General features: G+C 37.2%; 1 protein-coding gene and 1 long non-coding RNA gene across 3 annotated transcripts; one reads left to right on the plus strand and one right to left on the minus strand.

Annotated features, from left to right (window-relative positions):
• Positions 1-2,670: 2,670 nt before the first annotated feature.
• Positions 2,671-4,774, minus strand: LOC103994171 (glycerophosphodiester phosphodiesterase GDPD1, chloroplastic). The gene is made up of 7 exons (XM_009414494.2): positions 4,453-4,774; positions 3,999-4,058; positions 3,825-3,905; positions 3,538-3,738; positions 3,368-3,463; positions 3,095-3,291; positions 2,671-2,998 (listed from the first exon to the last, which is right to left on the minus strand). Exons 1-7 carry the CDS (start codon positions 4,696-4,698, stop codon positions 2,752-2,754), a joined length of 1,128 nt encoding a protein of 375 aa, XP_009412769.2. The 5' UTR covers positions 4,699-4,774; the 3' UTR covers positions 2,671-2,751.
• A 2,549-nt stretch (positions 4,775-7,323) lies between these two features.
• Positions 7,324-10,676, plus strand: LOC135680479 (uncharacterized). 2 transcript variants are annotated; one of them, XR_010515459.1, is made up of 2 exons: positions 7,324-7,442; positions 7,619-10,676. It is a non-coding gene; the product is annotated as an uncharacterized LOC135680479 (long non-coding RNA). The 2 variants fall into 2 exon arrangements; XR_010515460.1 differs by having other exon boundaries at positions 7,325-7,507.
• The last annotated feature ends 839 nt before the right edge of the window (positions 10,677-11,515 follow it).

The following is an 11,515-nucleotide window of genomic DNA, read 5'->3' on the forward strand; positions in this document are numbered from 1 at the left end:
TCCATTTACGCCGCTGATTTGAATGATGCTGCACGATTCTAAGAGATTGGACGAAGAATTCGAAGAGATTTTTTTATGAAAGAAACTTTGGTCATACAAGCAAGCCTTAATGCTCTTATCTGATTTTTTTTTTCCTACTTCTTAACATTCTACTCGCTTCGGTCAAAAGGAAATATATTTTTTCTCGACACTCTTTCTAATTAGTTGATTTTTTATTAATTATCTTTATAAAAACAGTCTGGTCATTAGCATATTGGCTACATAGTTAAATGATTTTTTTTTTAATTTTGTTAAAAGTTATATCATAGGGTTAGAAGAATTGATGATATATATCAAATAAAATCTTAAATTTTAAAAAAATTCTCGTAAAATATTTTTTCCTAAATGATTATCCTAGCCTCATCCCTCTTTGCTAGATGCACACAACAATAAAGGTACGTATCTCTCTAGACCAAATAGTAACGGAGTAGTTCTTGTTGCCGTCACATGAGCAAGACATAGGCAATAGTGATAACCCTCACGACCCTTATCATTCTTGCACTAGCAAAGACACAAACAACATTGCACATTTGATAGAATGGGACCAGAAAATGATGGCAGAGCGAAGGGAGGAGAGGGCATGGATGAGGGCAGCAACAAAGTTATCATGGAAAAAATGACATACGCGCTTAATGCCAAGGGCGATGGTGTAAAAGGAGAAGGGGAGGATAAGAGGGTAGCAACGAGGAAGTGGTCAAGGAGGCAGAGGGCAGTGATCGCTTGATGCCATGGATGAAGGGAGAGGGGGAGGGGCTTGCCACCACCGATGCTAGTGGTGCTGCCGTCTGTCATTGATATCGTCCATCACAAAACTTTAAATTATTTTTTTATCATTTATTTTTATGTTTTCATCGATAAAAACTAATGTTGTTAGGGTAAATAGAGTAATGGATCAGAACACTAAAAGCAATTAGCTACATAGAGTAATCTATAGTTAGCCCTAAAAAAAATACACAATAAATCTACTCATAAAATCTACTAAATTATAATCATAAATGCGTGAGAAATCTTACCTCTTATAAATATAATGCAAATATAGGGAGAACAAAAACCTCTCATCCATATATACCTTTGTGTATATAAATAAAAAAAAAAGAGGATTTGAGAATCATCTTTATATAAAAAATAGCACATGAAACTCGATATACTATTAGTTTATGATGCGTAGGACATTCAACTCTCAATCGTCATATAAGATGAGGTAAAGATTTTAGGTGTCAGATAACGTTCAATCAAAATTATTTTATTAATTTCAATTCAAACATGATTGTTAGAATTTTTTTTTTTGTACACGGTGGATTTTTTTTAGCATATTCAGATGTCTTATACGAAATATTGTATGAAAGTTGTAACATTTGAATAATCCCTTTTGAAACTTCTACTTTTACCATTTTACTAATGATCGACTTGTGCTTACTATTAAAACACAACTATATAAAGGGATTTTCTTATGTCCAAAGATTTTGATTAGCCAATCTAAGTCGAATCAATTTGGCTCGAGTTAGTCTCGCTTGGTCCAAAGCTCAACTAGGCTAGCTTAGACAAGTTGAACCCAATGCTTGACTAGGCTAAGTTAGGCTTAAGCTCTTGCCCTTATTTGGTCAAAGGAAAAAGAGCCCTTCTACCCTCCTTTAGAGGTTTCAACTTGTAACCATTTTATTATATATCAAAGTCTTTAGTATCAAAATACAAACTTTTGTTTGTAATTTAAGATTACATAAGATTTTTTTTTTTGTACTTATAGTACTCTACATAATTCATTTTTCCCATTTATATACGATGCATTAATCTAAATAAAAATAAATATCAAAGATGCTTGTCACATCCCAAAGTATTCTATTTGTATATGATGCATCCACTGATTATCTAAAAAAATCATATGAAACATCAGATGCATTCCAAAGTGCCCAATTTGCTTGTGATGTGTCCATTTTGGATTAAAAAAATATTCATTTGTGTATGATGCATTCTCCCAAAATAAAAACAATGCATATAAGTCCTAAACGATTCTCAAAGCATATCTTTTACTCATTGTGTGTTCGCCCATGATAAAAAAATCCACTTAAAACATTTGAAATGACTTTTACATCCCTTTCACATGCGATACATCCACTTAAAATAAAAATAATATAAATCATTTAACACATCCCAAAGCATCCCCTTTATGTATGATGCATCCCCTAGTGGATAAAAACAACTAACACACCCAATGCATGCTAGAACATCCTTTTGCGTATAATGAATTCTTCTAGAACAAAAAAAAATTAAAAAGATATAAACAAAACTCTAGTTATTCGACAAAAAATACGATACAAGATACGTGTATCTTCTATCCTCAAACCAACGTAGGATACAAGATAAATATAGTTTTTTATGGCCTATTCTCCAAGTTTCGAATACTCAATGACCTCTCCTCTTTGAAACGTAATGATCTTCATGTCAATTTCATTATATGAAATATAGTTTTATTTGGAATATTCAAGCAACTTGTCATCTTTAAGACGATGCCTGTATGGTATCTTGCGACAATATCTCGGAACACTCGTATGTCCTACGCTAATTGATGTCCTACGGTTCATGCAATGCGGAGGAACACGTAAACCAACAAAACCACATTCACAAGTCGAGGGAAAAGCTAATCGATGTCCTTGCTGTTCTATCGAAGTCTGTGAATCATTAAACAAAACTTTTCCTACTTGGATTCCACTGACATTAATGCTGCACCAGCTCAGGTATAAGCTTGAGCAGGAACGAGAGCTCGCGCTGCGAGAAGTTGGGTCTCGCTCTCACCTTCACCTGTCTCGCTTCTACTACTGCATCAGACAAGCCTTCGTGTTCTTCCGCAACCGAGGTTGGTGTGATGAAATCTGAAACAGCCTCCGTTATCTCCTCGACGAGATCCACGATTACACCGTCGATGCCCATCAGATGCTGCATGTAGACGGCTTCAGGAACATTGCTGCAAATGTAAAATCGAGGAAACCGAGTTCAGAACAAGCAAATGCAACCGAGATCGGAATGGTTTAGACTGCATGCATCGCCTCGCCGGGCATACTTGAGGTGGCCATAAGTCAGGAGGGAAAGGTTGGATGCTTTGATGCTTGACACCGCTGATGGGTTTCTGAACACTCCTTTGACGTCGGAAACGATGCCTTGCAGGCCACTTGCCAGGCACAGCTTGATGGCCTCGTCCAGTGAGTTTCTTCTCACGTCATCAGATGTTTCGGTGCCTCCAGTGGTAAGGAAGAAGACCTGGTTCCATGTCATCGTTAAACAGCTTGTCTGCTTAACTCTTTAATTATCGAATGCAACAAAATGATCTACTTACAGGGTAGACAGTCTGGAGTTTCCTCAACAGCTGTGCCGCGTCAGGTTGAAAGGTGGAGAAGATGATGGGTCTACCGTTTGCATGTTCGTAAACGACCTAACGAAGACAAGATAAGTCGCGAACATTCGACAGGGCCAACCGCTTAAACTTTCTTCGGAGGGAGAGGATACCTTCAAGACCGCCTCAAGAGCATGGGTAAGATCTCGAGCGAGATACACCGCGTGGTCAATGAATTTGAGCTCGATGTTGAAGCCCAGACGCGAGTCGATCTTCTCGAATGCCTCTTGCAGCGTGCAGAGGGAGTCGTCGTCGTCCACGTTCCACTTCAACACTCTCCCGTCGTCGGTTTTTCTGAGCAATGATTTGCCAACCTGGGAGAACAGCAGCACGCCCCTTCATGCATGAAGAATCTCATGCAACATGTCACGCGCTGCAATCTTGGTTCGAACAAGTATACCTTGCCGGGCTCTCGTTGAGGACCATAGGAAAGGAATTCTTCCAAGTAAAGATCGGTGACGTGCTTCTCCAAGATTTTGCCCTACAGGCGATCCGAAGCCAAATGATAGCACAATAAATGCATTGACTAAGACAAACAGAAATAAATATGGATGAAGGGGAAGAAAAAACGTACAGAATCTTCAGTGAGGATGATATCGTCGTGGAAGATGATGGGGCAGTCATCCTTGGTCACCTACAAAAATGACACTTGATGGTTGTCTTCTAAAGTTCTTCCTCAGCTAAACTTTCTTTTTATTGAAGAAAAGCAAAAGAGAGGAAAACAAAAAACAAAAAGATCAGTGCCCAAAATTTACATGCTAAGATCGATCTATAACGTGGACTAAGACATAAAACTGCCAACGCCGTCAACTCCAAACCAAAACCTACTTGATTGGGTTGCAGCCATGGGAACCATGGAGTTTTAAGGGGAAAAAAAGATCGGACCGGAGAAAAGAAAACCGGTCGCGTTTCGAACCGGGGGGGAAAACGAAAGAGGTAGCCGATCAGATCACCCGAATCCAAGCGTCGTTAAAGATTGGCCCCAGCGATTCAGGAGATAGATAGAGAGAGATGGTAATCAATTGTACCTGGACGTCGAACTCAACGAAGTCGATGGGGAAGAGGGCGGCGCGGTTGAAGGAGAGGAGGGAATTCTCCTTCACGGCTCTCATCCGCAGGTCCGCTGATTCCAGCGCGTTCATCCCCTTCCCTCGGTGCCCCAGCACCACGAACCCCCGCGCCGCCGCCCTGGGAAGGAGGGCGGCCGCGGTTGGAGTCTCCGGGACCTGGTGGAGGCTGGGGACCTCCATCACGTGCACGACTTTGAGAGCCATTGTTAAGCCGGCCGGACCGCTCTCTCAAACTCCCTAAAGATTCGTGAAATATGGGACGGACGCTCAACTGGTCGTGAGAGACGGAAGCGCTGTTTTAAAGGCGGACAGGGAAGAGATGGCGGATTGCAAGTAACGGCGGCGTCAGTTGTGGTCGCTTACTTGTCAACGTTACCTTCCCTATTATTGGCTTGGAGGCATGGCCCGGTCGTGGGTCACGTGGTCCTCCAGCCATGGAGAGTCTTAATAGTTGGGAATCTGATCTGTTCCCGATCTGATCCATTGACACGTGCATTTCGTGGATGTGGAAGCCGCCTGACCCGACGCCACGTCACGCCACCATGTACGTTTCCGTCGAAACTTGAGGAGGGGGCCAACGACAAGGTCCGCGGGCCTTGGGGGAATGAGGTGGCGCCTGCGTGTCGAGTTTTTGACTCTGACAAAGTTGACCCAGGTAATCAACACGTCAATAGGCTAACCTATTTTGGGATTGACCCAGGTAATCAACACGTCGTCTCCCAAAGCTTTATTTGAATCATTTGCAGGTCCACCACATCAACAACATTTCTTGAGGTCGAGAGCTTAAGTGGACGACGCATCATCTCACGAGCGCTGTTGGTGGCATGATGTTGTCCGAGACAAAGAGAGTGAGTGGTCACACAGTCGGTGCCATGGCCCCTGCGAACGAGGAGACCACGTGGGAGAGGAGAGGAGAGGAGAGGCGAGGCTCATCTGCGTTGTGGACGACAGCAAGGATTCAGCTTTGGGAGGAGGTGGCGACTGTTCCAAATAATTGTGGCACCTAACGCGACATGCGCAGTTGTTGTCATCCTCGTCATGATTGACGGCAGTGCCGTGGACGTGGCAGCCACATCTTGTTTTGTCTTTTTTATATGAGTTGGGGTTTGAATCGAACAACCTGCATTATTAGGGTTTAATATAGATTCAATTATTGCTTGACGTGTTATAATCTTGAATTGATCTTGTATGAAAAGCATGTGGAAGATAATAAATAACATATCTCTTCATGCACAATGTATCTAATCGAACAAAACATCTTATCACATATGATATATTTCAATAAGATAAAATATCTTCATGTACATATGTCATAATATATAATCCGATGATCATAAGATAGAATATATCATCACGAAGTGAGGTAATAAAAGAAAGAAAAAAGAAAATTTGTGAAAGAAAGTAACTATAAGAACAGAAAAAGAGACAACAATAGAAGAAGAGCTCATGGAGGATGTTATTGAGATATAATAAAAAAGATATTGGATGTATTCGATAATATATTTATATTTTTAATGGATATTTGGAGAAAGATGTCTAAGTAGATATATATAGTTGTGGAATACTCTGAGTGTTTGATAAAAATAAATAAAAATTATATTTTAAATATATATTGATGTAAGTGTTACTTGGTAAAAAAATATTTCAAAAGTTCATTGAATATTATGTGACAAATTTATCAAAATCTTATCTGATAAATTTTACACTATAAATATTAGTCTAATGATGGTTTATCATACTCATTAAAGGTTATTATTATTATTTGCTTAAGTGGCAAAGACAGAAAATAAATCAGATGATGTTTTGAACCCTAAACCTTTCATAAGATTTGAATTTATAGTGATAGAAAGATATTAATTCTGAATTAATATTTATCCATTATGAAGATGTACCTATATAAATGTTATATTATTTATCTATTATTAAGACACACCTATCCAAAGGTCACATCCGTTCTCATTGATAAATATAATAATTCATATCAGATTTGTCTTCCTCGCCAAATGGATTTAACTCATTTATTTGATCATCATTAAATATCATGAATCTAAAAGTAATTTTGATCATGTTAATTCTAATATTCTCTTACTTTTATATCAAATTTATCGGCTAACTTATTATCGTAAAGTCGTGAGCTCATATCTCACTTTCACCGTTTATCCTTTGAAAAAAAAAAAGAAGATTATTATGCCAAATATTTCATATGATTATTAAAATTATATATTATTATCAAGTAAACAACTAAAATAAGTTATGATGTTTATAAATTATCAATTTGATATATTTCCTTTCATACACCATAACATTAGATTTATGCTTAATATGACTCATAATGACAGTTTTAAGATGGTTCAACAGTATCTTTGATTATGTCAACTTTCATCTACTTCAATAATGTATATAATATAGAAATAATGGTAAATCAGAAACACAAAAGTGAGCTCAAAGTGTGAAATGATCCTTTATAAATATAACATGATATAATTTAGATTTCAAATAACTCACATCTAATCTAATATAACATGATATAAAATGATATATATATATATATATATCGATATATTTTTTTATAGAGTTATAAAAGGATCGTTCCATAATTATATGACATCGATGGTGATGTAAAACAGTCCTTACCTCTTGTTGTTACTCTTTCTATCCACAATAATCATCCATGACTTCTGAATTTATTTAAAATATTAAAATTAATTTTTTAAAAAAATATAAAGATCGAGATATTAAAAGTAATTAAATATGTAATTAGTTCAAAATATATTTTCCATTGGATGAAACTAAAATATGCCATTATTGTCTTGAGAAAGAAAGTGTCGATATCGATGCCATTCTCATCCTTTTTCATCGTGATATAAGGGAAGGGATAGTAAGTCAGCGTTGGAGCAGGAGCAGTGGACGCGGGCGCTCCGAGAGTATACGAGGTCTGGAAGGGAAGAGTAAGTCAACGTTCATCTGTTTCGTCGAAGTTTGATCGTCGCTTCTCGAGATTGTTGTTTGGGGGGTAATTAGGGTTTTCTCGTGATTCTTGCGTAGGAGAAAATAGATAGCTTGACCAAGGCTGCATCATATCTAAAGTTTCTCTCTTTTCTTTTTCGATTTTATATATTTGAAGAAGATATTGGCGGTTGGGTCACCTGCTCGCTCCTGTATTCTGTCCTGACAAGAAAGAGAAGTTGGTACAGGATTTGTGGTTTCCTCTAAAGGCAATCAGCATATCGTCTGCAAACATAAGAGATAAGTTGGAATGTGAATCTGGAGTGTCATCTAATTTCTAGTTCTACACCTTGTGTGTGAAATTTAAGTTTCTCAATTTTTGACTTCGTTTGATTGCCATCTAAAATGAAAATCCAAATAGAAACCCCTGTTGTGTATGATTCTGTCAGTAATTTAATTCAGTACCAAGTTCCTTGTTCGTCACTGAAAAGGAATTTTTGTTGTGGTGTTTAGTTTTATGATGCTGTCTTATTAATGCGTTAGTTTTTGTATAGTTAAAAAGGAGGGAGGAAACAATTTGCACAACAGTTTAACTCATTGTTCAGCATTGCATTTCTGTAACATGGTATTAATTATTGGGATGCTTAATTTCTGTGAACGGATTGGTCGTTCTTCTGCAGTCCATTTCCATTAGAACAACCATAATGTGATAACTAGGATGCTTAATTTCTGTGAGGTCTACTCTGATATATACTAGACGGTGATTTACAACAACAAACAAATACTACAATTGTTCATACTACTCACTTTGTTATTTCATGTTACTTTCAAAGAAAAAGCAAATCAAGAGCACCTTATGACCTACTAAAGGCTTCGTATATCCATTTGGTTTCCTGTTTTGAGTCTCTTGAATAATTGCAGCATCTGAGAAGAAACCAATGTGTATTTATGGTGTATTTACCATGATAGCCTGATACAATATGAACAGAGCTGACCCTATTTTTCCATTGGAGAACTTTTGAGTAGATTGAAGATGTCATTGGTGTATCTACGGTCTAAAATAGAAACTTAAAGTTAACTCTTGGGATTTTTTGTATTCGTCCGCAAGCTTTTATCAATATTTATTGTTGTTTTTCTTTTAGTTTTTTGTGCATCAACTTGCTTTCCTACTTGCTTTAGTCTAGTAATCATATTATCGAGAACCTTAAATCCATGACCGTATCTTTCGTGCATTTAGTTATATCAGAGCTAGGGTTTTCACGTATTGGTTCTACTTGTACCATTAGGTCCTGTATATTATCTCATAGAACTTAGTTTAATTCCTTTCAAGCTCATCCTATATTTTGCTTGGATTTACAGTGCCATAGTAGGTACACCAGTAAATCCTTTATTCTCATCGGTTTTCCTTTCGTTTAGTCTTCTGTTACCTCATTTGCCTTTTCATTATCATTTTATAATGCCTAGACCTATTATTAGTTTCTACTTTCTAAATCTGGGTTTTGTATCGAATGCAAAGGAAATATTTTGGAAGAGCAACTGCATTTTCCCTTTCTATATTTTACTAGAAAGGATTCCTTTTATGATACTTATAGGTGCCATTGATATGGCTATGTCAGCATGCCACGAAAGTGTAAAGAATGGAAATAAAGGGTGTAAGGTCTCGGGAGGTCTAGATTGGTGGTGAATGAAAGAAGGAAAAGGAGTGAGAAAAAGAATGAATAGAAGGAAAAAGAAAATAGTGACAGAAGAATAAGAGTGGTGAGAGTCTTACCTGTCTTTCTAAATTAAGATTGGTGGTGCCAAAGGATCACTGACAATTAGGAAAGCTTATTTGCCTATAAAGCCGAAAAAGGGGTAATGCTAACACTAACCACCATTGAGAAATTGAACCAAGATGTATCATGGTTATTCAGGTCAATACTCTTATGGAGGCCAAACCCCAAGAGAGTGTAGCCTAACACTGCCTAGCTTACCCAATTAACCTCATATACAGTGAGAGTAAATGATTTTTTTCTGAAGTTTTGAGCTAAGCCTAGTACCAAAACCAAGTTATTGTCCCAAGCTTGGTCCTATATATTCTTCGACCTGTGTGCAAGTCTTTGTGGGTTGTTATATTGTTATTGTATAAGTATATTTTGCGTGTAATGAAATGTTGTCGATAAATTTGAATTGATATATCATGTAAACGTTTAAAAGACCTCTCATGTTTGGGATTTTAGAATGTTAAGTTTAGTTTTCTGACGATATGAACTTGTGGTAAATGGTTGGTTTTGCGATTGCATAGATTCTCACACTGATGGATTTATAAGTGTGGTTAATGTTTTGTTAAGTTGGTTTTGAGTTTCTTGAATTATCGAGTGATGTGATGTATGATTATAAACTGCACAGGTTATATATATATGAATAATATTTGAATACTTTTCAGTGCCCTCAAATGTTGGTTTGGATCCCGGATTGATGTTGGTCCTATATATATTTTTACTTGTGCAAGCCCTTGTTATTTGCATATATGTATCCAAATAGAAGGAATTATGTTTCTATGATTTTGTTTGATAATATTTTGGTTAGACAATTGATAAAAACTTTAGACACTGTTATGAACGAAGACCTAATCCGTACAACAACAGAGGAGAGCTAACCCGTACAACAGAGGATCGCATATTGGTGGAGAATTTCAAAGAGATTTTCTTTATGAGTATTCTTCCCTCGAGGAACAAGATCCGTGCAGGGGTACTACAAGAACAAATATTTCAACCAAATTCTGGAGGTGGAGGTTTCATGAGTCCAAACAAAGCAGTGGAGATGGGTAGGAAGCTTATGACTTGGGATGAATTAAAAGCAGTGACACAGATTCGTGATCTTGAAGGTCCTATGCAATGCAAAGATGGAGGATTGCAGGGATGATGACCTTGGTGAAGCTTCACCAGATATAACTAGGGGAATTGCATGCTGCACTGCACCATTGGCCCTCCAGTTAGGGCAAAGGTGGAAGCTGGGAGAGAATACAGGAAGTAGGTCAGGCAGTGGGTATGGTACCAGCAACATGGCTGCAGGAAACTTGCATGGCACTCAGACAGTGACATACTTGAAAACAGGGTTCTTGTAGATGTGGGATGTGCATTAGGATAGGCCTGTTGCTCTTAATAAGATTTGATTTGCAAGCAACCCAATGTATATGTAAGTATATATAATGTTTGCAATTGTGATTTTATGAAAAGTTTTTATTCAGTTGGTCCTTTTTCAGGTTCATAGTTTTCTTTTCTTTTCTTTTTGTCATTGAAGTGAATTATATACTGAATTCATTATGTGGCCTGGTTAATTTTTTCTTCAATTTTCTGAATTCATCATGTCTAGACCATATTAGCATGTAACACTTTGCCTTGATCACTGCCTGAAATATATTGGAATACTTGTTCGTTCATTTTCATGGGCTGAAGAAGCTTGCACTGAGTTGGTTTCTGTATTATATTTCTATTTCTCCCAAGCTGAGGAGAAAATATTGTGTTGGTTACTGTCAGCTTCTGAGTGTCCTAACTTGACACCACTCCCTTTCGACTTTTTTTTTCTTTTTGTTCTTTTCCTTCTTGTTCAGGTGCTTTGTGATTAACATGAGTTTGGGCTTTGAATCTTCTCCTTCATCCACCACTGAGATTGTTCCGTGTCGCATCCAAACACCATCCTATGTGAATCACCTCTTGGAAAAGTAGAGGCATGAGGTGCATCCTTTCATTAAACAGGATTCCAACATACACATTGTGACTGCCTCTTGAAAAGTTGAAATATTAGGTACATTCCTAAGAAAAACAAGATTCAACATACCTGTCTTTTTCTATGTACAATGACTTTATTGAGAATATCCAATGAATTGTTTCTAAGGCTTCAACTTGCAAAGTCATTAAGTTTTTTTTTTTTTAAGAATATATGTTGAAGACGGCATTCCATCAAAAGATCTGTTTATATTTTACTGTTTGTTTCTTGACCATCGTGACGATGGTTTACACAAGAAACTCAAATTTTAATCTCACTTTTAACCTGACCGAGACACTATAAAATTTATGATATATATATATATATA

Source organism: Musa acuminata, chromosome BXJ1-8, assembly GCF_036884655.1.
Source record: "Musa acuminata AAA Group cultivar baxijiao chromosome BXJ1-8, Cavendish_Baxijiao_AAA, whole genome shotgun sequence".
Taxonomy (NCBI): Eukaryota; Viridiplantae; Streptophyta; class Magnoliopsida; order Zingiberales; family Musaceae; genus Musa; species Musa acuminata.

What these genes read in the sequence shown, in the direction of transcription:
- LOC103994171 (XM_009414494.2), bottom strand. Translation starts at nt 4,698, where the DNA reads ATGGCTCTCAAAGTCGTGCACGTGATGGAGGTCCCCAGCCTCCACCAG. An exon ending in TCGTTGAGTTCGACGTCCAG is followed by an intron (nt 4,059 to 4,452) that starts GTACAATTGATT and finishes TCATTTTTGTAG; the next exon opens with GTGACCAAGGATGACTGCCC. An exon ending in TCATCCTCACTGAAGATTCT is followed by an intron (nt 3,906 to 3,998) that starts GTACGTTTTTTC and finishes GATCGCCTGTAG; the next exon opens with GGCAAAATCTTGGAGAAGCA.